Source organism: Amblyomma mixtum, chromosome 4 (genome assembly GCF_055824585.1).
Source record: "Amblyomma mixtum isolate Tamu chromosome 4, ASM5582458v1, whole genome shotgun sequence".
Taxonomy (NCBI): Eukaryota; Metazoa; Arthropoda; class Arachnida; order Ixodida; family Ixodidae; genus Amblyomma; species Amblyomma mixtum.
Genome location: NC_143015.1, coordinates 86,980,163 through 87,001,955, shown reverse-complemented (window position 1 = coordinate 87,001,955; position 21,793 = coordinate 86,980,163). Strand labels below are relative to the sequence as shown.

Genomic DNA, 21,793 nt, shown 5'->3' with positions numbered 1-21,793 from the left:
CCTCCCGTCAGCAGTGAGATTAGTTGGGAAGGGGGGGGGGAGGGGGTACTGCCATGGGTTGGGGACATTCCCACAGGTAGTGTATGAGGCTGGCGTGGCCGCCGCACATGTTGACCAGAGTCGGAGGGTCAAGGTAGTGTGGAACGATGAAGTACTGCACGTAGGCTGATATATAGCAGTTTCTCTACCGCCACTAAGCAGCACTGTATTTGGATCTACTGTATGTTGAGGTAGCGGGATTGTGAAGGGGTTAGTTTTTAAATGACTGGTCATTTGGTGTAATGTGAGGAGAGCCCGCGAAGTTTGCTGCCTTGGTTCGAGTGTCCCATCTTCCAGGGAACGGAGGGATAGTTACGGGGCCAGCACATGGATGTGCTGATTAAGGGCGATCGAGGCATATCCTGTAACCCAAGTGAGAATTCTTTCCTGGGTAAGCGTATGTTCTGATGGATGAATGCATCAGGTGGTTGATGTTGTGATTCTTTGCAGATATTTATGGTACGCATCTTAGAAGTCGGCACAAATTTCCGTGATTCCAGAATCTTGTGCAGCATTTGTGAGAGCGAAAGCGATGGCCGCGCCATCAGTTGGCTTGGTGGGTGGCTGTGGCATCGATTTGGCCATCCTCATGGGTGGCGAGAGTGGTACAGTATCCTGGTAGGGTGTGTTGAGATGCGTCCGCCTAGATTTTGGGGTCTGCTTCAGTAGTTTTTGGTAGATTATTGACATCGATCCCGGAGTCTGGCCCTGTATAGCTTGGGGTTCATACTTCTATTCAGAGAGATCTGATGCGCAGTTAGCCTTGCATGATTTTTCTTATTTTTAAATGCGTTTGAACTTGAAGGCCGCAAAACATGTCAGGGTTTCCAGCCCAATAGAGCTATGCTATATTTGTGAGAGCCTGCTATTTTTCTTTCTCGGATTTCTTATAGTACTCTGTTCTGAACACATACGAGAGAGTAGAAAATTGTGCGTAGTGCCTGCGTCCTGCACTACTTTAGAAATCTAGCATTTTATGGACAGCACATCTGTTTCATTGAGCCTGTAGAGAGGTGCTCTCATCATTCAGAACCACTTAAAAATGCGTGTATCAACAGTGCTACCGTAGACTACGTCGAGATGTCTCTGTCTGAGTATACTGTAGTAAATGTAAAGTTCTCTTAATTTCGCGGGCTCTCCGACTGCCTGGTCAGCCTATTAATATCCTAAGGCAGACCGCGCTACACACCGGCAGGAACGTCGTGAACGCGTTCTAAATTTGCGGCACCAACGAAGAACTCTTCCCTCCACCTCCCATTGCTCGGGTCATGCCGACGCCAGTCTTATTCCTCAGGAACTCCCTTTCTTGTGAATTGTATCCCGACTATATCCTTCACAAACCTGGCAAGGCCGCATGTCTCATGTGTAGTGAGCATACGTCAGACCTTCATACAAATTAGTTATGTTTTCGCACCTTTTAAGTACCCACCATAACTCCCTCATATCTCAAGCCTCCTGTCACCTCACGTGGGGACGATGGACCACTCCGCCTACCTCTCTGCAGCCCTTCCTCTAGACGCTTCCTGTAGCCGACATCCAGAACATCCAAGGGAGACGTGGTCCAACACCGCCTTAGTCGTTAAATAGCGCCCAACAAAACGCTACTAACTAGGATCTGACATGAGCTTAGAAATAAAAATTCCCCTCTCTATCTCTCTTAATTTGCACCCATGCAACAATTAGTCCACTGCTCAAACCATTGCTAGCCCCATTGGACACGTGCACTATAGTGTGCCATCTTGTCCAAAAGGAATTTGTCCCCCTTTGGGGTTCGTTACCACGAACAGGCGCCAAGAGTGCAAGTATCAGTTCTGCTTTCCCTCGTGCTCACTTGCTTAGTCAACTGAGACGCCCACAGACCTCAGAGTTTCCAAGGGACGGCCATCGTCTCCCGTAGGGGGAATGAGACCGGACCGAAGCTGAGCCGCCAAGTGATCCAAGCGGTCGGGTTCCACAAGGATACCCCGCTCTTCATGACTTTGCTCAGCGGAGATTTCCTTGCAGCGACCTGCATAAGACAGCCGAAGCATCCCGTCCCTTGTCCGTAACGTGGTATAAATCCTCCAACAAAAGCATCTCTACATCCTTTAGGTATCCACACATCTGCTCAGCTTGGCTCAAAGGGGTTCCCATCCACCCATTCTTAAGTATTCACTAAGGCCGCCTCTACCCGACTGAATTACAAGGGAGTGCAACCTTTCCTACATGTACGAGAGGCTGTTTTAATAGTGTACATGAATGTGCGAACTGACAGCACCCCCTCGGTGATAGGACTATGTAACTACTTCCAGTGTTAACCGGTGTGAAATGGGATCTCCGTCCCCGGATCTGCCGGGTTGATCCACCCTCCGGTTGATGGCCTAGAGCTGTCAACAGTCAATCAAGCCCATCATCAGGCAGACTACCAATCTTCTACCCGTTGACACGTCCTATGTCTTTGGGGTGGCCCGATCTACTCCTCGCAGCTCAAATTCCGTGCCACTTATGGCAGGAGTCTCCAGTCCAGCACCATCACCTGGACCCCGAGCCCGGCACCTTGGGGGAGGGCCACCCAATTTTTAACGTGACAGAGTTAAGGCTCCCGTTCTGCAGTAACTACGACGTCGGCGTCGTCCATGTTGGGGTTGGTGAGCAATCTAGATGACGTAAACTTGTGACGTCATCAAAATCTGGCAGGCTACAGGTGGCCGCTAAATTTATTATTGTTCGCGAGAAGTTGCCCAAGAGGAGCAACCTGGGTCGCGAAAGCCCCACTGAAGGCAGCATCTGCCATTGCAGGGTCAATGCTTAACCGTTGCACCTGTGCGCCAGTAGTGGTGTGACGACTTTCAAGAATCTACGAATCTGAAGTCTAGAATGAATTATTCAGCAAATATTGGCGTTAACCTACTAAAGCTGTCAGGTCATAGCGAGAAGGCGGAGCTCTGCGCTTCCATTTTTTCTGAAATGTCTTCAAGGCTGCCTTCAACTTGCTTTATCGGCTCAGGCAAACCAAGCCAGGTTCTGCAGCTCACATCGCCGTCCACAGAAGAAAGTCTACCATACCTATAGCCGGAAGTGGGAGTCCAACCCCTGGCGCCACCAACAGATTAGCTTCGCAATCCGCTTCTTTCGGCTACTTGTCATCACCGCAGTATTTTTTTATACGTGTGTTTCGGTGAACAAAAGTGAGGCGTGCGTGCCGCAGGCGGTAGGTGTGCTAGTACGGAGTGTACAGCCAAGAAATGGTCCCTATGTTTTAGAATTGGAAGGAGCTTTAAAATCGCTGAGCCTATATCTGGTAAATTCGGACGAAGAAAGTGGTTTCCCATTATCAACCCCAACCAGTTCTCGTCAAAACCGAAATGAGCAGTGCAAACATTGTCACTGCGTTAACGGTTTGTCTCTTACAGAAGCAAAATTCATGGGCAAAGATGCTTCGCAAACAAGTTGAAAATACGAGGCTGCGCTGAGTATCGGCCAAAGTCAGGAAGAGATTCAGATATGTTTTTTCTTGCAAGCACACATAAAGTAGAACGCCATTTCTTTGTCGTCAAATCTGAAGCCGGAACGTGGCAAAGGTGCGTCGCCTTGTTCTTCCAAGAAAAGGTGAAAATATTAGAATTGTATGACCCATTATAGGTGAAAGATTTCGATCCTATTGAGTGTCGGAAGGAAAATGACGGAAGGCTGTTATATTGCTTTTGAGTGCACGTCAATGATCTCGTCATTTTTTCCCGCACAGTGAACTACCTTGATCGCATTTTTGTCGCCCCCTTCCAGAAGGCTTAAGGTGAAAGCTAGGGCGGTTTTCTATATTTGTTGACACAAATATGCTTGGCTGTAAAAACAAGGCATTTGTGTTGGCTGCTTTAAAGCGCCTATAATAAGTGACTTGTATTTAGTAAATATTATAGGACAGCATTTCTAAGCTTATATGGCCTAGGTGTTGTAGGAGTCTTTCGTTTCGTGGGCGGAATTTCAGTGGTCTTAGAACGTTACAGAATACTGAGGCATAATAAGAATCATTTGTACATGCTTAAAAGTTTGTCTTTAACCGTTTTCCTAACTGAATAAGTGCCCACGCACAAGAGTCCCAGTTGAAAAATCCACCAGAACGTTCTGGTGTGTTCTGGTGTTAAAACCAGGATTTCCTGGTGTGGCTGGTGTGGGCACCAGGCCAGCCTGGTGTGCACACCAGACCAGCCTGGTGGTGTCTGGTGTGCACACCAGACCAGCCTGGTGGTGCTGGTGTGCACACCAGACCGGTGTGGTGGTGTCTGGTGTGCACACCAGACCGGTGTGGTGTTGTCTGATGTGCACACCAGACCGGTGTGGTGTTGTCTGATGTGCACACCAGACCGGTGTGGTGTTGTCTGATGTGCACACCAGACTGGTTTCATGTCGTCTGGTGTGCACACTAGACTGGTTTCATGTCGTCTGGTGTGCACGTACACTAGACTGGTTTCGAGTCATCTGGCGTATATGATCCAGCTCAAGCACACCAGACCTGTTGCTGTATTCATGTGCGGGAGCCGAGCGCCACCAAAAAGATCTGTTCGGTTCATTCTAGTTTGCATGATGTACCAGATACAATCTCAGGCACATGCCAGACATGTGGCCAAGGATTATTTCATGCACTGACCAACATGTAGGTTGGTTTGGTACTTACTGAGATTAATGAAAGATTTCTGTCCTGCTTAATTGCATAGTCCATTGTTGCAACTATGGGTGTTCATGTCTTCACACCACAGTCAAACCGTAAAAAAGTCCAAGGTAAATTGTGAGGTGCATTTGCATATCATACAGCATATAATTTAGTAGTTATTACTATTACACTAAGGATGAATGGCAGTCTGTTTATTATGTGGACAAAAAAGGCACACTTTTTTAGCTTCCAGGTATAGTTAAATGCTCATATCAGCCAGGACAACAAAAAATTTGTATCTGGTGTGACTATGAAAACATAAAGGCATGACAGCAGGTTGAACTAAAGCTTGAAAGAAATTAAAACACATTTATTCTCAAAATTCAGCATAGAACTCCTTCGTTTCAGAGTTGCAGTAGTGCCTTCGCGAAATGGGCATTTGGGAAAGTGCCCCTGAAAGCATCGCAAAAGAACACCATCAATTCATTCCCCTGAATTGTAGCAATGTGGGGCCTTTCATACAGCCAGGCAGCTTCCACAGTGCTTACCAGTGCCTTTCACAGTGATCAAGGCAATGAAATTACTGGAATCAGAATGGTGATAAGGAGGTGGGCTTTTGTGCAGACACAATACTTGACGGGCAGGTGGGAAAGTACTGAAGTGCTGCCAGCTGCATTAAGCACTGCCAGCTCAGTTGATAACAAATTTTGCAAGGGCATTTGAAGACAACTTCACACAGCACTGTGCATTTGCTCATCGACGCAATGCCAGAAACCATAAGGAACAGCAAGACAGGAACAGGCATGGCTGAGTTGGCAACAGTAAAAAGTGCTACACGGCAAAACAGCCGAAAACATCCTAAGCTCCCCCTGTGCTATAGATTCTGCCTGTAAGAGCTTAATTTTCTGACTGACATGAGAGCTGTACATTGTTAAGAGATGAAGAGAATGTGAACTATCAAGTTTAAATGGCCAACGATTATTTCGTGCACTGACCAAACACCACCAATTGCATAGCTGCTAAAAGGAGCATTTTGCTACTAGTTTACTTGTTTTAACACCCGCTAGGTGAGATGCCCCAGACAACTTTTTCATCAACAGCCAAACAAAGTCTCAAGGTCAGCACATGTAGGTAAAAAAAACAAGCAAAAGACATTTTACATATCATTATATAAAGGGTCTTGGAAAACAATGCCCTTCTAAAGTTACATGCACTGAAAAAATTCCCCGCTGTACATTACCACTGAAGGCTATGGAAAGGTGCAAAGGAAGTGCAAATACACTGTAGAGAACATCTTCAGCATGAGTTGCTGTTTTTCATGACAATGCCTACTTCGAAGCACGAAGGACAAGAATAAAAAAACTCGTGCTCAGCAGCAGAGCAGCAAATAATGCACAAGACAGTACACCGCAACTTGACATTACTTAATAAGGCACAATATTATATAAAAAAGGGCTCATATCACAGGATACAATGTCAGTCAGGTTATCCAGCTGAAGTAAGCAAAGAATAAAAATAAATGGGTGCAGTTTTCACTGGATATAAACGAATGCATGAGAACTGCTTCAAAGAACTGTTCATGAACTCGGAACAGATTGAAAACACAGAGATAACAGTCCCTGATAAGTGTGTTCATTTAACAGAAATGAACACTTACAAAAAAGCTGGCTCATTCGGGTTGCTAAGTCATATATATAGGGATACATCTTGTAGAGAAATCATCAGCTAAACTGCATATACTGTGGGGCAAAGGCTTCTCCGAATACTAAGTTCCGAACCTCATGTGAAACACGGCACTGCAGGAGCATTCATGCTTTGGTTGGTCTGTCCAGCGGGCTCAATATTTAAGGCTACGTGTTCCCTTGATGGAGACAGTTGGCAAGTACGTATGTGAATTTGGTACTAAGCTGCCATTGAAGCATGTATGTGTTGACGTGTTGGCAAATGCAAAGAAAAACATGCCTATCGAAACATTTTCTTGCTGAACATGCACAAGACAGTGTACTGGATGACACTGCCACGTGACAGTGAACATGCACAACAAACAAGACAGTGTGTTAATGATAATGGAACACGCTGCAACCTCAAAAAACACTAACTAGGTACCTTGCAATGTGCTGCCAAGTTTCATGACATTTTGAATTTTGTAAAACGCAATAGCAAGTTGGCCACAATCATAAATGGAGATCAGTGAAAAAGTGGATGAGTGAAACTGCTATGAGGAAGATGTGCAACAGACTGGGCAAAGGGCATTTTGTCTATGTCGAAAAGATCAGCATCATCATTTTTGCATTTTTCACAAAGCTGTATTCGTGTCTCACATGCTGCATACATATCGTAAAACTGTGCTCAGAATGACATCGCTTTGAACCAGTTTTGACCACTGGTTTTGTAGAAAAAGAGAGGAACAGAGCTGTAGCAATCACTTCATAAAAAGACCTCAAATATGGTAAATATCCATACCACAGTCTTTTGGATGTATAAGACGACTTGCTTGTACACTGAAACTTGCTTCAAGAAGTATTATGTTGCAGTTCACCGATGAAAAAAGCTCAAAAGCTGAAGAAGTTTAAATTTTTGTTTCCCTGCAAAAGTGGGCCGTGTCGAACTGTACGCCCGTGCTTGTAAAAACATAACACCAAGGAGGCCTAAAAGTTAAAAATATGCTGAATGGTTTGTTTCATAGCTCGGTAGTATCCAGCATGCAAAAATATGGTGCACAGGGGCGGCATTTTCCCATTTGACAGCATTTGAAGCAAGTGGGATACAAGTGTCTTACTCAAGAATATTTTCATGCTGTTCCCTCATGGTACTGAAAATGACTAATCACTTTCATGAAGATTAGGCATCTTCACTAAGAATGTGCTCTCTTGTTCTACAAGCACACAAGGTGAAACAACGCTTTCTTCGCAAAGCATGCAGAGAGCGATGCCAAATGGAGGGTGCTCGATTCTGAACAAAAAGGGCAGCTCAAACACTTCAGTAATCAATTCTTGACACAACAGCAAGATTTTGCTGTCAGCAGCAAACACCTTGAGAATTTTAACAAGTTTGCCGTTACTTGCTTCCAGGTAGCATGAACATGTTCTTTCTGCTTGTTGATAATGGGCGCTGTGTACAGTGAACCCCTTGACACGAGCTCTAAGGTACTCACTTACGCATGCCTCGGAACCAATGTTTTGCCTCAACAGTATTTGGATGGGTTCTTCATAGACACAAGGTGGCAAAGCTGCACCTAAGACACTAGATTTGTGCTGTTTAGAAATTTTACCTGAAATTAGCTCCTGCTGCTTTTTCAAAAATGGAGGAAGAGGTACCAGACGTTTCAAAGAATTTAGAACTCCATTCATAATGAATCTTTCTGATATTTGCCGAGGAACCCCTTTCGCAGCAGACACAAGCTTCAAGATGTCCCCGTTGCCCCCTTCAAATGGGAAGGTTGACGTGGCCCACAGTGGACCTGTCATCCTAACAGATTTCGCCAGATGTAGAAGTTGATGAACATTGAATGTTTGCGCACTTTCATCATAAAATATTTTCACTTCCTCCACAAACTGTTTCAGCAACCTTTCTGCAATAAAAGTGTCACTGCGTTCAACACTTTCTCTCAGCAGCATAAAAATGCCTTCTACCAGCAATGAAAAATGCCTAATATATCTATCTGGCAGAATGTTTTGAAGGCATGGCACACTGTAGTATAGCAACCAATACTTCCATTCTGTGGCTTTCCAGAATGCCCTCTCTGAAATTGGCCTTGGCAGTCTCGAGAAGCTTATTGGTGGCCGTGCTTTCAATATACGCTGATTTAGCTCGGCAATTCTATTTCCTACATACCAAGGCTTCCCAGTTGCAGACAGCCAAAGCTCTGTCATTTGTGCAGTCACACCCTCCAGGACACAATGCATATAATCGGGAGGGAAGCCCCAGACCAAGTCCAATGTTCCTAGCTTCGTAACTGGAGATGGCCCCTTCACGCCATCGACAGAGCACTTTCTTGTAACTGCAAGGGACATGGCTGACAGCACAGTGTCGTGGGACCTTTCAACCATGGCACCGCCTTCAAACGTGTACTTTACTGTGCCTACAACAAAAACACAACAAATCATTAAAATCAAAACTCACTTCATGCCGCACAGATCAAAGCAGTAGTAAAGAACAAATGAAAATAATTAAAAACATGAATATAACACCGGCAAAGTATAAAACATCCAACTAGCCAAGTAGGCTGTTATTCCTTACTTTTACCGCTGGCAACCAATCTGCCATGTAAAACATATGCTGTATATCTGTGTCCTTCATAAGACTGAATGAAAGCAGGAGTCTCACCGTCAACTAAAGTTCCCTTGTTAAGACACCAAGTGCAGCCGTAGTACCCGTTGTACTGCTTTGCATTGAGCAAAGCAGCTCTGGCCGGTGAGTCGACACAGCAGCACACAATTCTGACTGCAGACTCCACAACTTGATCAGCAAAGGTCCACATCAGGCTGCCAACCTCTTGGAACTTGTCCACAAAGGTTTTCATGAAGAGATGTGCAGGTGGAAGGAAGGAAGGAAAGAGACTTTAATGGATAATGGAGAGGTCTGCCACACTGCTCCAACCAAAATATTCTTCCACCGCAGAGGAACGGGAAGCTCATTGAGGGCAACTTGTATTGGCCACACAGAACCTTTGCTTGACTTAAATACCAGTGCACCATCAGTATTCATCGTCAAAGTTAGGTCACTCCACTTCATTTTGTGGTTGCTGCGAACTTTCTTGTAGAGCAGGCCATCTGTGATATCGGTGAAAGCCTCTGGGCATGATGAAGCAAGCTGAAGCAGGTTGCTTCCAACTATTTTGCCCATGCGTTTCAGGAGCTGTTGCAGTTGTCGCTTCAAGTTAAGAGTGATGAAAAAGCTCCCCTTCTTCAAAACCTCTCCTAGGCTTGCAACTTCTGAACAAATTCGGCAACGCCAGTGGCTGGTACCATTGCCATCAATTAAGAACTGGCAAGTCGGGCAGAAGGCATGAATGCTCACCATTTTTGACTGCTGAAGCCTCCACAGTTTTCGAAAACCATATTTGGTTGAAGGAAAAACCTCTTCAGCAAAGAGGGCGTTCAGAAGCTTGAGCAAGCTGTCAACTTGTGTCCATGGTAGCTTAGCTGCCACAACAAATGATAATATCAGGAGCATGGCTTGCAGTCGAGTTGTGGACTGGCCAGGAAGAGTCGTCTTTGAGTTGGCTGCGATGAAATCAGAAAGATCATCATCTGGGTCGTCAGCTTCCGCATACACATCAGGGTCTCCCTGCTCAGCATTCTGGTTAAAAGAGGCAGCACTTCCTGCTTGTTCAGAGAGCTGAGGTAGTGGCAGCAGACATTCTTCACTCTCAGTTTGTTCGTCTGTAACCTCAGCGTCCCCTCTTGGTACCTCATTTACTGCAGCTAACTGCAAAGAATAAACAAAAGAGGAATGTATTAGCTACATCAGACAGTGACGAAAGCCCGAGTGGCATGCTTTGAGAAATCTGGCCGATTAGTGGGTCAGCATCTTATTATGGCATGATGTGAGCCCAATTAATGCTGAATTGCTGCTCCATCCTCACACCGCTTGTTCTTTACCCAGATTGAGCATTTGAGACTATTCCAGCTGACGAAATGGGAATGGATGTGAGAGGGCAGCAGTTGTAATTGCGTCCACTGCACACAACTCTGCCATTCGCTGTGATAAGATGCTGACCAAGTGACCGGCTCCAGCTCTCACAGTGCTATAAAGTGAGCTTCACACACTGACATGAGAAGATTTGTCTGAACCGGTGTTCTGCTGGACAAAGAGAGAGACCTGAGAGATCCGCTATGTTGAGGGCTCAGTGTTTTGACTTTTTGTCATTCTTACTGGTATGCACAGGAATTTTCCATAAAAATTACTACGGGCTTTAAAATGTATCAGTGCAATCCGTGCTGCTCACAGATGATGTCAGAGCAGAATTGCATGCATACTTCCCAGCATTTGTTGCATACTTAACCAAGTGTTGTCAGTAATCAGAGCTTTATTTCCTCGGATGTCTTTTATGCCATCGCCTAGGATGGTGAGAAATGACAGGTGGTGGCTAATGTACGACACGTAAACTCATGTTTGCCACATCTACATATAGTATGCCGATGTAGTCGACACCTCTCACACATTTATAGTGTTTTGGAGTTCGTGTTTGACTGCATTTATGTTGATGAACTCTTCTATACGCAGCATTTTTCATTGGCGCCTGTGCTCAAGTCCCCAAATGATGGCGGCTACATCCAATTTGGCTGCTATTTGGCTGTATTTCAGCCTAGCTATGTTACAAAAGGCCCTCACAACGCAATATTTTGATCCACATTTCACCTCACCAGTCTCCTTCTGCTTCTGTTTCTTGTTTCTCTTAATTCGATGCTGCGGAGTGCTTTTTTTCCTGATATCATTGTACACCCGCGCTGCCTTGCTCTTCTGCCACAATCTTTGATGCGACAAACTTTTTTGCCATGGTTTCATTCATCACATTCATCATTTCCGTTTCCTAGCCCTGTTTCTCATTTCTGCATGCTGCGTTCTGCTATGAGCCGTCTGCATCCATCACAGACAATATTTTGGACGTTGATAGGCCATGTAAGCAATGTAAGCTCCGCCTTTTCAGGAACTCTCTTTAGATGCTTACCGCGCAGGTAAGAGCATGGCCACTGCCTGCGGTGGGTGTAAGGACGCTAGGTTCTCGCGATTCCGCAAAAGAAAAAAAAGCTGACTTTAGCTTTCTCCCCCCCCCCCCTTTCACAAAGAAAAAAAATTGTGTGTGGTGGGGGGGGGGGGGGGGGGGCAAGTTGAAATACAGAATAAACGAATAGGTCCAAGTTATTCAAAAGGCAACGCTTCAAAGGAGCGCGGCGCAGTCTAGCGAAGCAAATCTCCATTACGGTAATGCACGCACAACGCACAGCAGCAGCCGCGCCGTCATGATCCGTGCCGCCGGTGCTCGGCGTTTCGAGCTGTCCAGCTCCAGCACCCGTTTGCCCTTCTTTGCTGTCCCTACTTCACTCAACTTCTGCAGTGCCTTTTATTTCGCAGCGACCCGTACCTCTTTTCCGCATCCACACCCACAAATATGCACTTGCTCGCCCCGCGTTTTGCTTCAAAAATTCACTGAAAAGCGGGCTTCTCCTCACGGCTCGCAAGCCTAATGGCAAAGGTCGCTTTTGCAACAATGCACAGCTCGGAAAAAAAAAAAAAACACTTGCGGATTCTTTATGAGTTCATGGAATGTAAAACTTTTCGCCGCAGAAAGTGAATGGGCCCTAGCATATGACGTAAACAAGTCGGTGAATTACCTGCGGTGCTTGAGACGTTGCAGCGGATTCCTTTTGCAGCCGGCTCCATGTCGTCTGCCGCGGAATTTTCAGTGATAGCGCATTTGGCTCCAAATAGGCGCGGTAGCGTTTTTTGGGAGGCATGTTGGAGCACCTCCTTTGCACGCTTGTAACAGGCTTGTACAAGTAGATGAGGCGTTGGCTTGTATAAGGTGCAAGAACGACACTGAAGACAGATGGAACGTACAACCAAGGAGGCGACTACAGACTGCGCGGGAAATTCCGCGCGCCCGCCTCTCCTTTCCTTTTTTTTTCATAGCTTCAATGCGCGCCCGCCTCTCCCAGCAAGGCAAACGCTACAATCTAGCCAAAAAGAAAGTGGCGCTTACAAAGTTAACTACTACATTTGCAACATCTACAGATAACTCAATCTGTTTCAGAGCAACGCGCTAAAGCAGTCTCATCAGCATGCAATTTTTTGTTTGACAAGACTGCAGCGCCACACACACCATTACGTTGTCAAAACATCATGTAGATAGTTTAATTGTTCCAACCGTTCCAACATCCTTTTTGTTCTATACTGCGCGACATTGGTGACTTGCTCCCGAGTGTGCATCAGTGCAATGGTGTTTTACATTTACGTGAAGTTTCTGCTTGACAACGTGAAAAAAGTCACTTCATCGGTTCTTGTGAAAAATTTCCACCCAAAGAGCACGGAAGATTTTGCGGCGGGAAATATCTATCAGGTCTATTGGGAGGGGGACGACAAAACAAAGGGCGGATACTACGACGCGGAAATCCTACAGATGACAGGTAAGAACACTTTTATTACTGTCTGAGTACTTTTGTAATTTCTACTTTGTGGCAGCTGTAGCTACCCGTGTATTTCCAGTGCCTTTAATGTACAGGGCGTTGATTGATATTGAAACTTCATTCAGCCTCTATGTATGTACCGCCGTGAGCACGCTTAACAGAGACGCTCGAGCGATTGTCTTTCACTGACGTTAGTGCCGCTGGGCGTCGGCCGCTGCGTCTGAGACAAAATTAAAGTAGAAGCAGGGCACGAGCTGTCTCCAACGTCCGCAAACATACCGTGCAGTATGGCCTTGGACTCTGCGCCCAGCGCTCAGAGGCTGTAATATCAGTGCAGGACGCGCAAGCGAACGTTCCTCCAAGCAACCACAGATATCCGTCGGACGTACGAGCTAGATCCGAACGTCCTTTGCCGAGATCGGACGTCCATCGGACGTACGAGCACAATCCGATTTCGGATATCCGTATTCGTATACATCCGCCGGACGTACAGACAGTATCCGCTTTTGTCTATCCGCATTAGAGACAAGGTGTACGTCCGAGGGATGTACGGTGGAGTATATTCTCCGGATATGAGTATAGAGTTTTTTTATAATTGTTCACACAGAAACGTCGCGCCGTTCGAGTATGTATACTGTAGAGTTCGCTTTTTTAACCTAGAAAATTTTATTCGCGAAGAAAATTTTTGCCAGTTTTATTGGCTAGTGTGCGAGAAATTGCGTTAATATCTGCATATCTGCTTTGGAGAAATTATTTCCATGAGCTACACGGTTTGACTTGAGGACTTTTGTAAATTCGCGCAATTCCCTAGTCATATACTTGCAGTGCAAGGGCCACTGCTGAACTAAATTTATTTAAGGGTAGGAGCGAGTGCTACACAAATTTACAGTAAATCAATTACTAATTTACATCTAGAAAACATATAAAAATCAGTAGCGACATCGTGTCCGCCGTGGTAGCCACCCTAGCCGTGGTAAAACGCGATTGAAACCACTTGTAAATTCAAAACTCCCGTTTAACTCCGCTATCATCATCATAAATGCAGCTTGTAGTCAGCCAAATCCAATCCATCAGCCACAGAGTGCAGCGGCGTAATGGCGGCGTTGCTGGTTTGGTGCGAAGTGTGGTGCCCCTTTTGAGCTCTGTTACTAGAATGTGTGGCTTTTTTTAGTCTGCGTACGAAAGTGGTGTGTAACTTAACAATTCGAAGGATGCGGCAAGTGCCTGAAGCCCTCCTGGAACGCTGGAATATCGTACTACACCGACTTCGGATGAAAGAAGGCCTAGTGTGATTGCCTACGGCATGCCCTACGGAGGTAAGTGCAGTACACTGCTTGGGAATTACTTTTATGACAGTGGAGCAGGATCTGTAACATTCTCTCGCGGGAGAGTTGGAGTTATGTTATGGCTATACGGTGGTGTGGGCTACGGATGGGTTGAGACTTGTTGAGAATGGGTTGAGAATACCAATAACAAAGTTGCCAAGCATTTTTGAATTTATCATGGTCTACTGAGATTTGGCGTGGACTTGATTACTAACCTTTTTCTTTTCATTTTTTGCAGAAAGCTGTTCGCTTCTGCTTCATCATGGAAGTAGGAAGATGGATGTGCGCTCGAAGTTTTATGTCTTATTGAGGAGTTACACACTTCACATTAACTCAGTCCTGTGCTGATGTACAGTCACAATAAAATATTCTCGCTGTACTTTCAGTTGCTTTTTCATTTTATTGCCCCGCGGACACGAAGAAAGTATGCATGTGCCATATATGCAAACATCCGAGAAAGATCCGGGAACGGACGTCCGAAATCGATGTCCGTCCGGAACATCCGAAACGGACGGCCAACGGCCGGCCGATGGATAGCTGTGGTTGCTTTGTTAAGCGTGCTGACGGCGGTACAGCACTCGAATTTGCTTGTCAGGGCTATAGGAATGTGTTCTTGAGCTTTTCTGCCTTTCGTAACGCGCACCGCTGTTGTGCAGTTCTCACGTTCAACTTGCAGGTTTGCGAATTCCGTCCTGTTTGCAGCATGTTGCATGTTGATGGATGTAACGAAATTAATCTGGCAGTGTCCGGTAGATGGTAGAGTCGCCCAGCTGAAATTACCCCGGCACCTCCATCAACTGGGCCTCGTGAATACGTTTTTTTTTCTCACTGGCGCCCCTCCAGGCATTCTTCAGTTGTAGTAATGAACTGTCTTATGTACAAGTGATGAGTGGCTGGTCTTCCCAGGGTGTACCCGTTGCTTTTTTTTTTTTTTGGGGGGGGGGGGGGTGTATCACTTGGGACTAGTTCGGAAGCATAAAATGTATACTTCACTGCTCTTGGTTATAGCTCAGTTGATGACCATGTCCTAGCTACGTGTATTGAATATTAAACTGTGAAGACCTCTGTAGCCGAGAAAGCTGCCAAATGTGACAGAGGTTCTCACGCCACGCTAGGTAGGAAGTGTCGATTCTGCATTGTTTCTTGAAAACTTGACATGAATGCGAAATTCTAGAGGCCCCCGTGTACTGTGCGGTCAGTGCACATTAAAGAACCCTAGGAGGTCGAAATTTCTGAAGCCGTTCACTGCGGTATCCCTCATAGCCTGAGTTCCTTTGGGACGTTGAACCCCCATAAACAAAAAAGCCTGGGGCTGCAGTTTCATATAGCAATGTTTGTTACTGCTGCTGAACAGTGGCGAAAATGATTCATTCTTAAAAAAAGGACAGACTACTCAATTGAGCAGCCAGTCTCTGATGAGTGTTGGGGGAATTCTGGCTGATGGCCAGATAGGCACTGTCAATTAAATAATTTAGAATAGAAGCTGCTGAAAAAGGCTTGGTGCAGGAAACATTATCTTGCATTTTATCATTACAATCAATGTATGGAAAATTGTGCGAACATACTCCTAAAAGAGATTTCTTCCCAGAATTCAAAGAAGAAATGGACCAACATATTTCTGGTCAACGACATCGTGGCGCAGTCGCGCGCCCCGCAAAACGCCCAACAGACCTGGCACGTGATAAAGTATGTATGCGCAATTGAAACCCGAACCTTGTAATGAAATGTGATGCTTAATAGGTTTTCAGTAACGTTGTGTCACATGCAAGCATTTCTGCAGTTTGCGTCCAAAGAAATTTAATTTTTTTTATAATGTTAAAGACAATATGGGTGAATATGTGTTTTGACACTGTGTTAACTACTGCAGGTTCGAAACATCAAAAAGTTGCGGATGCTCGCGCAGCAGGCCGCAACGGACGACCTTAGCACGGAGACAGCAGCAGAGAAAGAGGTGCAGAAACTGAGAAAAGAAAATGAGGAGCTGCGCCAGCTGAACATCAAGCTGCAGCACCAGCTCTTGCGCTTCCTCTCAGCTGATGGTACACTCCTTATAAGGAGTTTTTTTTCCTGTATTTCCTGCTGGTCAAGCTTATTGATTAAATGTTTTCAGGTCACATAACCTGGAAAAATTTTTGGGTGGTTTAAGAAGGAAGTGTGTGTGTGTTGGGGTGGGAGGGGGGGAATAGCTTACGGCGCATATTGAAATCTGCGGACTGAAGAGCAACTTGCTCTCACTTTGAAGGATTTAACCTAGCCATGACTGCCGACAAATCTTTTTGTGTTACTCTTTTACTCTCTTCCCTTGCTTTAAAACACCATACCAATAATTGTTGTACCTGCTTCGGTGGCTGAGTGGTCAGGGCACTTGGCTGCTTAGCCAGGACACCTGTGTTCAATCCTGGCCGTGGTGGCGGCGTTTCGAAGGAGGCAGAACACAAAAAGGGTCCGTGTACTCTGCAACGTCTGCCCATTAAAAACCCCATGTGGTCAAAGTTATTCCGAAGCCCTCCACTGCGGTGTCCCTCATAGCCTGTGTGTCGCTTCGGGACATGGATTAATTGTAAATTGTGGCTAAGCCATAAATCACAATTTTTTATTTGTTCACAAAGTCAACACGCTAGTAGTTCACTCAGTCATGTTGGCTTGTTGAATAAGACCAAGCTTTCCATTAATGTCAGATTTAAAATTCATTACTTCAGGTGTTAGAAAAAAAAATAATAAATACCTGACAAAGCCATATCTAAACATGCAGTTTCTTGTGGGACACGAACTGATAGATTTTTTGGCACAGCAGTGAGCCATGCCGCAAAAAATCCCAAGCTATGGGAAGGAATAACGGGGGATAAGGTTGTAGTGGAGCTTATTTTGGAGGCACTTTTCGCACAGATGCATGGCTGATTATGTTGGAATCAGTGTAACATCTACCACAAAACTGCGTCTAAACTTGAGTCGGGCATGAATCTGCAGTCGAATTGTCAACCAGCACATGCATGAGCGTGTATGAGGGCTGTTTGTGGAGTGCGAGGCGTTTACCATGGGAACAGGCACACAATATTATAAATATACGGGACATGTGCCTCGCGGCCCGCTCCTAACAAAGACTCAAGACTCGTCCTCTGTGGCTTCAACATTTCTCTTTGAAGCACTGAGGCGACCAACTTGCAATGCATTCTTGCAAAGAGCAGTAAACACAGGAGAGGACGCTGCAGCCAGGCAAGGGTTGTACTGCTCCCCTCAGCACCGCTGAGGAGAGTTCTTTCAGTGTTGTAGTTTAGAGGCCTTGCACTGGATAAAGCGTGAGTGCTCCACATTGTACTCTTGAGGGTAGCTTAAGTATTGTCTGTGTTCTGCCTCAATACATAAAAAAATTAAGCTGTGCTCAAATTTCGCATTACAAAAAACCATGATCGTTGGTGAAGTTATTTTCATTGGCCTACATCTGTGCCACCCTTTGCAGCACTGCCTGCTGCGTCTGCACCTTCCGCGGCCGTGGCGGCTGCATCTGCCCGTGCTGCTTTTGCCTCTGCTGCACCTGCCCATGCTGCATTTGCCTCTGCTGCATCTGCACCTGCGGCGTCTGCTTCTGTTCCACCTGCGACATTGGCACCTGCGGCATTGGCACCTGCGGCATTGGCACCTGCGGCACCGGCACCTGCGGCATCAGCAGCTTCGTCACTGATGGCTGCTACATCGGCAGCTGCTACCTGGGCGCCTGCAAAAGATGCCCCTTTGGCTGAGGTGTTCCCAGCTCCCTCCTCTCCACCTGCAGCCACCTCTGAGCCCCCACCGAGCCCCATTCCTGGAGCCCTGGTTCATGTGGAGTTCACAGAGGGTGGTTTGGGCAGCCAGGAGGAAGGCCCCACCAGGGAAGGCACACAAGTGTGCACGCTAGCAGAGGATGGGAGGGTATGGTTAAAGATACAGCTTAATAATATTTAATATTAGTAGTAACGTTACCACTTAGTTGTTTCACATAATAGCAAGGGCGAGACAATGAAACTCTTGTGTCTTGTGCCACAGGCACTGGCAAGGTGGCAGAAGCAGAGTACATTCACAAGCAACAAACTTGCCGGGCAATTACTATTCAGGCAGCTTCATTCCTTCAGTGACAGCCATAACATTAAAGGTCCCCTGACCATGTTCAGAGATTACAAACAAACAAGTACTCTGGATAAATTGGGTCGCTAGTGGCAACATCTGTACATCGTTTTTTGGTGTTTTCTAGCTGATAAAAGCTCACATTTTGAATGAGAGTGGTCTCTGAGAATATAACGGGATGCATGCCAACTCAAATTTATATTGTGTGTTCCTCTAAATGATAGTGTAGGAATGCAACAAAAAACACACCTGTACTTCCATCTTTTCATGGCTTGCAGTGTATGTGTGCGTGCATTGATAATACTGCACTTTTCAGTTGCTGGAACCAAAACAGAAGGCAGCGAAATTTCTTGATTGTGATAGCTATATCTCCAATATTAATTGGTCAATACAGAAAATTTTTGTGGGAGGGCATTCTTTGAAACAGGCCGGAAACCATTGAAGTCAAACAAAAATCCAACCAGATGGTGGTCAGGTGCACTCGGGTGCGACGAGAGCAGTGTGGAATGAAGCACAACTCTTGGTTTGGAATATTCGAGCTTAACAATAGACTTGCATGGGACCTGGGTATTGATTTAGGCAAGATGTGTGGTATATAGCTGGTTGTCTGCGAGTGTGAAAGCTTCGACAGCTAGTAAGAGGACACATTCTGAAAATATTTGGGGCTGTGAATTCCTCATGTTTGTTATTGGAAATCCGTGGGGGAGGCATTTGTGTTGCAGTGGACGTAACATGGCCAATTTTGATTACTGTAATTTCTTGGAAGTGCCTACCTTTTTCTTGTTTTGTTGTTTTATTACTTGGCCAGGGGCCGCAATATTGTCATGAGCTGAGGGCAGATAGGAAAGTGACGTAACCTTTTTTTTGTGCTGCATTAACTGCTATATTCCAACCTACACTGAACACAGATTGCCTTGAAGCAGCTGTTTTTATGGGCTGTATGGCTGTGTGTGTTTTTTCACATTATGAAGTGGTGTTGAAAGTAGTTTGGTTTGATTTCATGCAGGTTCACCTGGCCAATGGGGTACAGATTGCCTTGAAGCAGCTGTTTTTATGGGCTGTATGGCTGTGTGTGTTTTTTCACATTATGAAGTGGTGTTGAAAGTAGTTTGGTTTGATTTCATGCAGGTTCACCTGGCCAATGGGGTCTATTTGGCCAAAGGAGTGTACGACCAATTGTTGACAGTGCCCAAGGACTCACACTTCGTGAAGCGAGCCGCGACTGCCATTTGGTCGACGGAAGGGCTCGCCAAGCGGAGTGTGACGGGCACACTGTCCAACCGCTTCGTCGCCCAAGGCGGAGAGAAGCCGCCTCAACAGCCCCTCACCCCCCACAAAGTTGATGCACTGAAAGGTGAATGCGGTCATCTTGCTCTCTGTTCTGTGATTTAACTGCAGTTTAAATCTCAAATTTATTAGTTCTGTGATTTAACTGCAGTTTAACTCTCAAATTTATTAGTTCTGTGATTTAACTGCAGTTTAACTCTCAAATTTATTAGTAAGCAGACTAAAGTTTTCACTCAATGTGCTCTGTGTCCGCAAAAATTGATTGCTGTTAGTGTTACACATTCTGTGTGATTGATATTGTGCTTCCACCTTCAGCCATGAAATTAAATATTTAAGTGTTTTTAAAAGAAAATAATGCCTGAAAGGTTTATTGTTCACAGTGGGAAAGCAATTGAGGAATTTTGATAGCAGATAATTTGACAGCTAGTGGAAGAAAGGACCATATGTTGTGGCATCATCACAACATCCCGACTGGATTGTGAGAAAACTGCCCATCATGGCAGGTAGCAGTGAAATTAATGATTGGTTGTGAGAGGTGGCTCTTAAATAAAGAAAACTGTGAGCCGCAGAGCTTAAATGCCCCCTCAAATTTTTTTGTTTGTTTACAGCTGCATTCTAATGTACCGCAGCTAAATTAACTAGTGCGGAGATCCAAATGTGCGGCATTCTAACACTCATGGTGCATTTTCTTTTCTACGCAGTGTTTTTCACGCACTACGCATCACGAAAAGGCTACGGAGAGGAGGACGTCGCCAAAGCCTCGAAAAACATTCGAATGTGGTTGTCCCAAAAAGCCTGTGAGCTGCGGCGACAGAGGCCTCCGAAATAAACATCTTGCGTAAGCATAGAAAATTGCATGTTTCTTTATCCAAGAAGTGGCATAGGATTTTTTCCTATGCAACTTTCTCCATATAATGCACCATTACGTCTCATTATACATACCGAATGCAGCAGGGCACATGCCAGGCTCGTGATACGAGCCTGTATGCCTGTATGCATGGAAACGTCGTCTGGTGTCACGGCCTGGTGGATTTTTATGCCCATAAACATCAGCCCGGAAACACCAGCCCGGAGACACCAAACCGTATTTTCTGGTGTTAACACACCAGGCACAACCTCGTGGGTTTCTCGGCCCCAGAAACACCAGCCCGGAAACACCAGCCCGGAAACACCAGCCCGGAAACACCAGCCCAGAAACACTAGCCCGGGAACACCAGCCCGGGAACACCAGCCCGGAAACACCAGCCCGGAAACACCAGCCCGGAAACACCAGCCCGGAAACACCAGAACCGTGTCTGAATTTCCACTCTGGTGTTAACACCACATACGGCCTGGTGGAATTTTCGATTGGGGTATTAAACTTCTTCAGTTTTTAATTGTTTTGAAGCCGACACACTCCTGCACAGAGTGCAAGCAAGCATCTGTGGTCAATACTTCCGCACATTCAAGGCTAGTAAAAAGAAGCATAGCGCAATATGGTTTCTCGAAATGCTTGGTAAGTCTTGCCATGATATAAGGAATGAAATATTTCATTTGCAGGAGCCGCAATCGAAGGGCGAAAGCTTTCAAAGACAGGTCGTTGTAGCAATATAGCGGAACGCTCGCGGCGCAAGAGAAAAATTTAGGCAAACGTGACCGAAGAAGAGCAAGGTGAAGAAGGCGCAAGAAACGTCGAACCCAGAAGGGCGCAAACAAAAGCCATCATACCACGCATTCATAAAGTATTTCATCTCCTCAAGAAGATAGGATATCCCTTGTATGTTAGAGTCGTTTTTTCGGCCTCCGCAAAACTGGTAAGACCGCACAAAACAACTTCCCACCAAAATATGAGGCTGCAAGATGCACATAAGCGTCAGAAAAGTTTCGGAACTGTAAAGGAATCGTAGTGTATCTTGTGGCATTATCATGCGGGAAATGCTAGCTAGGTCTTTCAAATTGGCCGATGCCAAATGAGCGCTTGAGCGATCATTATCGGAAGGCAGGGAAAGGCAGGGACAGACGCAAGGCAGGGAAAGGCATTGATAGACACAGGGCAGTGTCTTGGGTTCGTGGAAAGGGTGCAGTTCCATCTTTAATTGTTGCCGTATATTGTTTTTCCATAGGATTAAGCTGTCCTATGAGACTGAAGAGGCGAGAAAATTTTTTGACGTGAGCCCGGATACTTGGGAGCTCACTGTTGCAGTACTCGCTTTATCGATAAAGAATAAGTCGCTGGATGAGGAAATGATATGACAAGGTGGCGTTTGGCTTTCGTCACATGTGGTATTGCAGCTCTTTATTTGCCATGG

General features: G+C 45.7%; 1 protein-coding gene and 1 pseudogene across 1 annotated transcript; one reads left to right on the top strand and one right to left on the bottom strand.

Moving 5' to 3' along the window:
- Nucleotides 1-2,468: 2,468 nt before the first annotated feature.
- On the bottom strand, nt 2,469-12,276 carry LOC149347308 (uncharacterized). The gene is made up of 5 exons (XM_089541539.1): nt 12,004-12,276; nt 9,396-10,096; nt 8,993-9,225; nt 8,657-8,747; nt 2,469-2,574 (listed from the first exon to the last, which is right to left on the bottom strand). Exons 1-5 carry the CDS (start codon nt 12,124-12,126, stop codon nt 2,469-2,471), a joined length of 1,254 nt encoding a protein of 417 aa, XP_089397665.1. The 5' UTR covers nt 12,127-12,276.
- Nucleotides 12,277-13,082: 806 nt separating this feature from the next.
- LOC149347307 (uncharacterized) lies at nt 13,083-20,334 on the top strand (annotated as a pseudogene).
- The last annotated feature ends 1,459 nt before the right edge of the window (nt 20,335-21,793 follow it).

What these genes read in the sequence shown, in the direction of transcription:
- LOC149347308 (XM_089541539.1), bottom strand. Translation starts at nt 12,126, where the DNA reads ATGCCTCCCAAAAAACGCTACCGCGCCTATTTGGAGCCAAATGCGCTA. An exon ending in CAAGGGAACTTTAGTTGACG is followed by an intron (nt 8,748 to 8,992) that starts GTGAGACTCCTG and finishes TTTTTGTTGTAG; the next exon opens with GCACAGTAAAGTACACGTTT. An exon ending in TCCCTTGCAGTTACAAGAAA is followed by an intron (nt 2,575 to 8,656) that starts GTGCTCTGTCGA and finishes CCCTCCCCCAAG; the next exon opens with GTGCCGGGCTCGGGGTCCAG.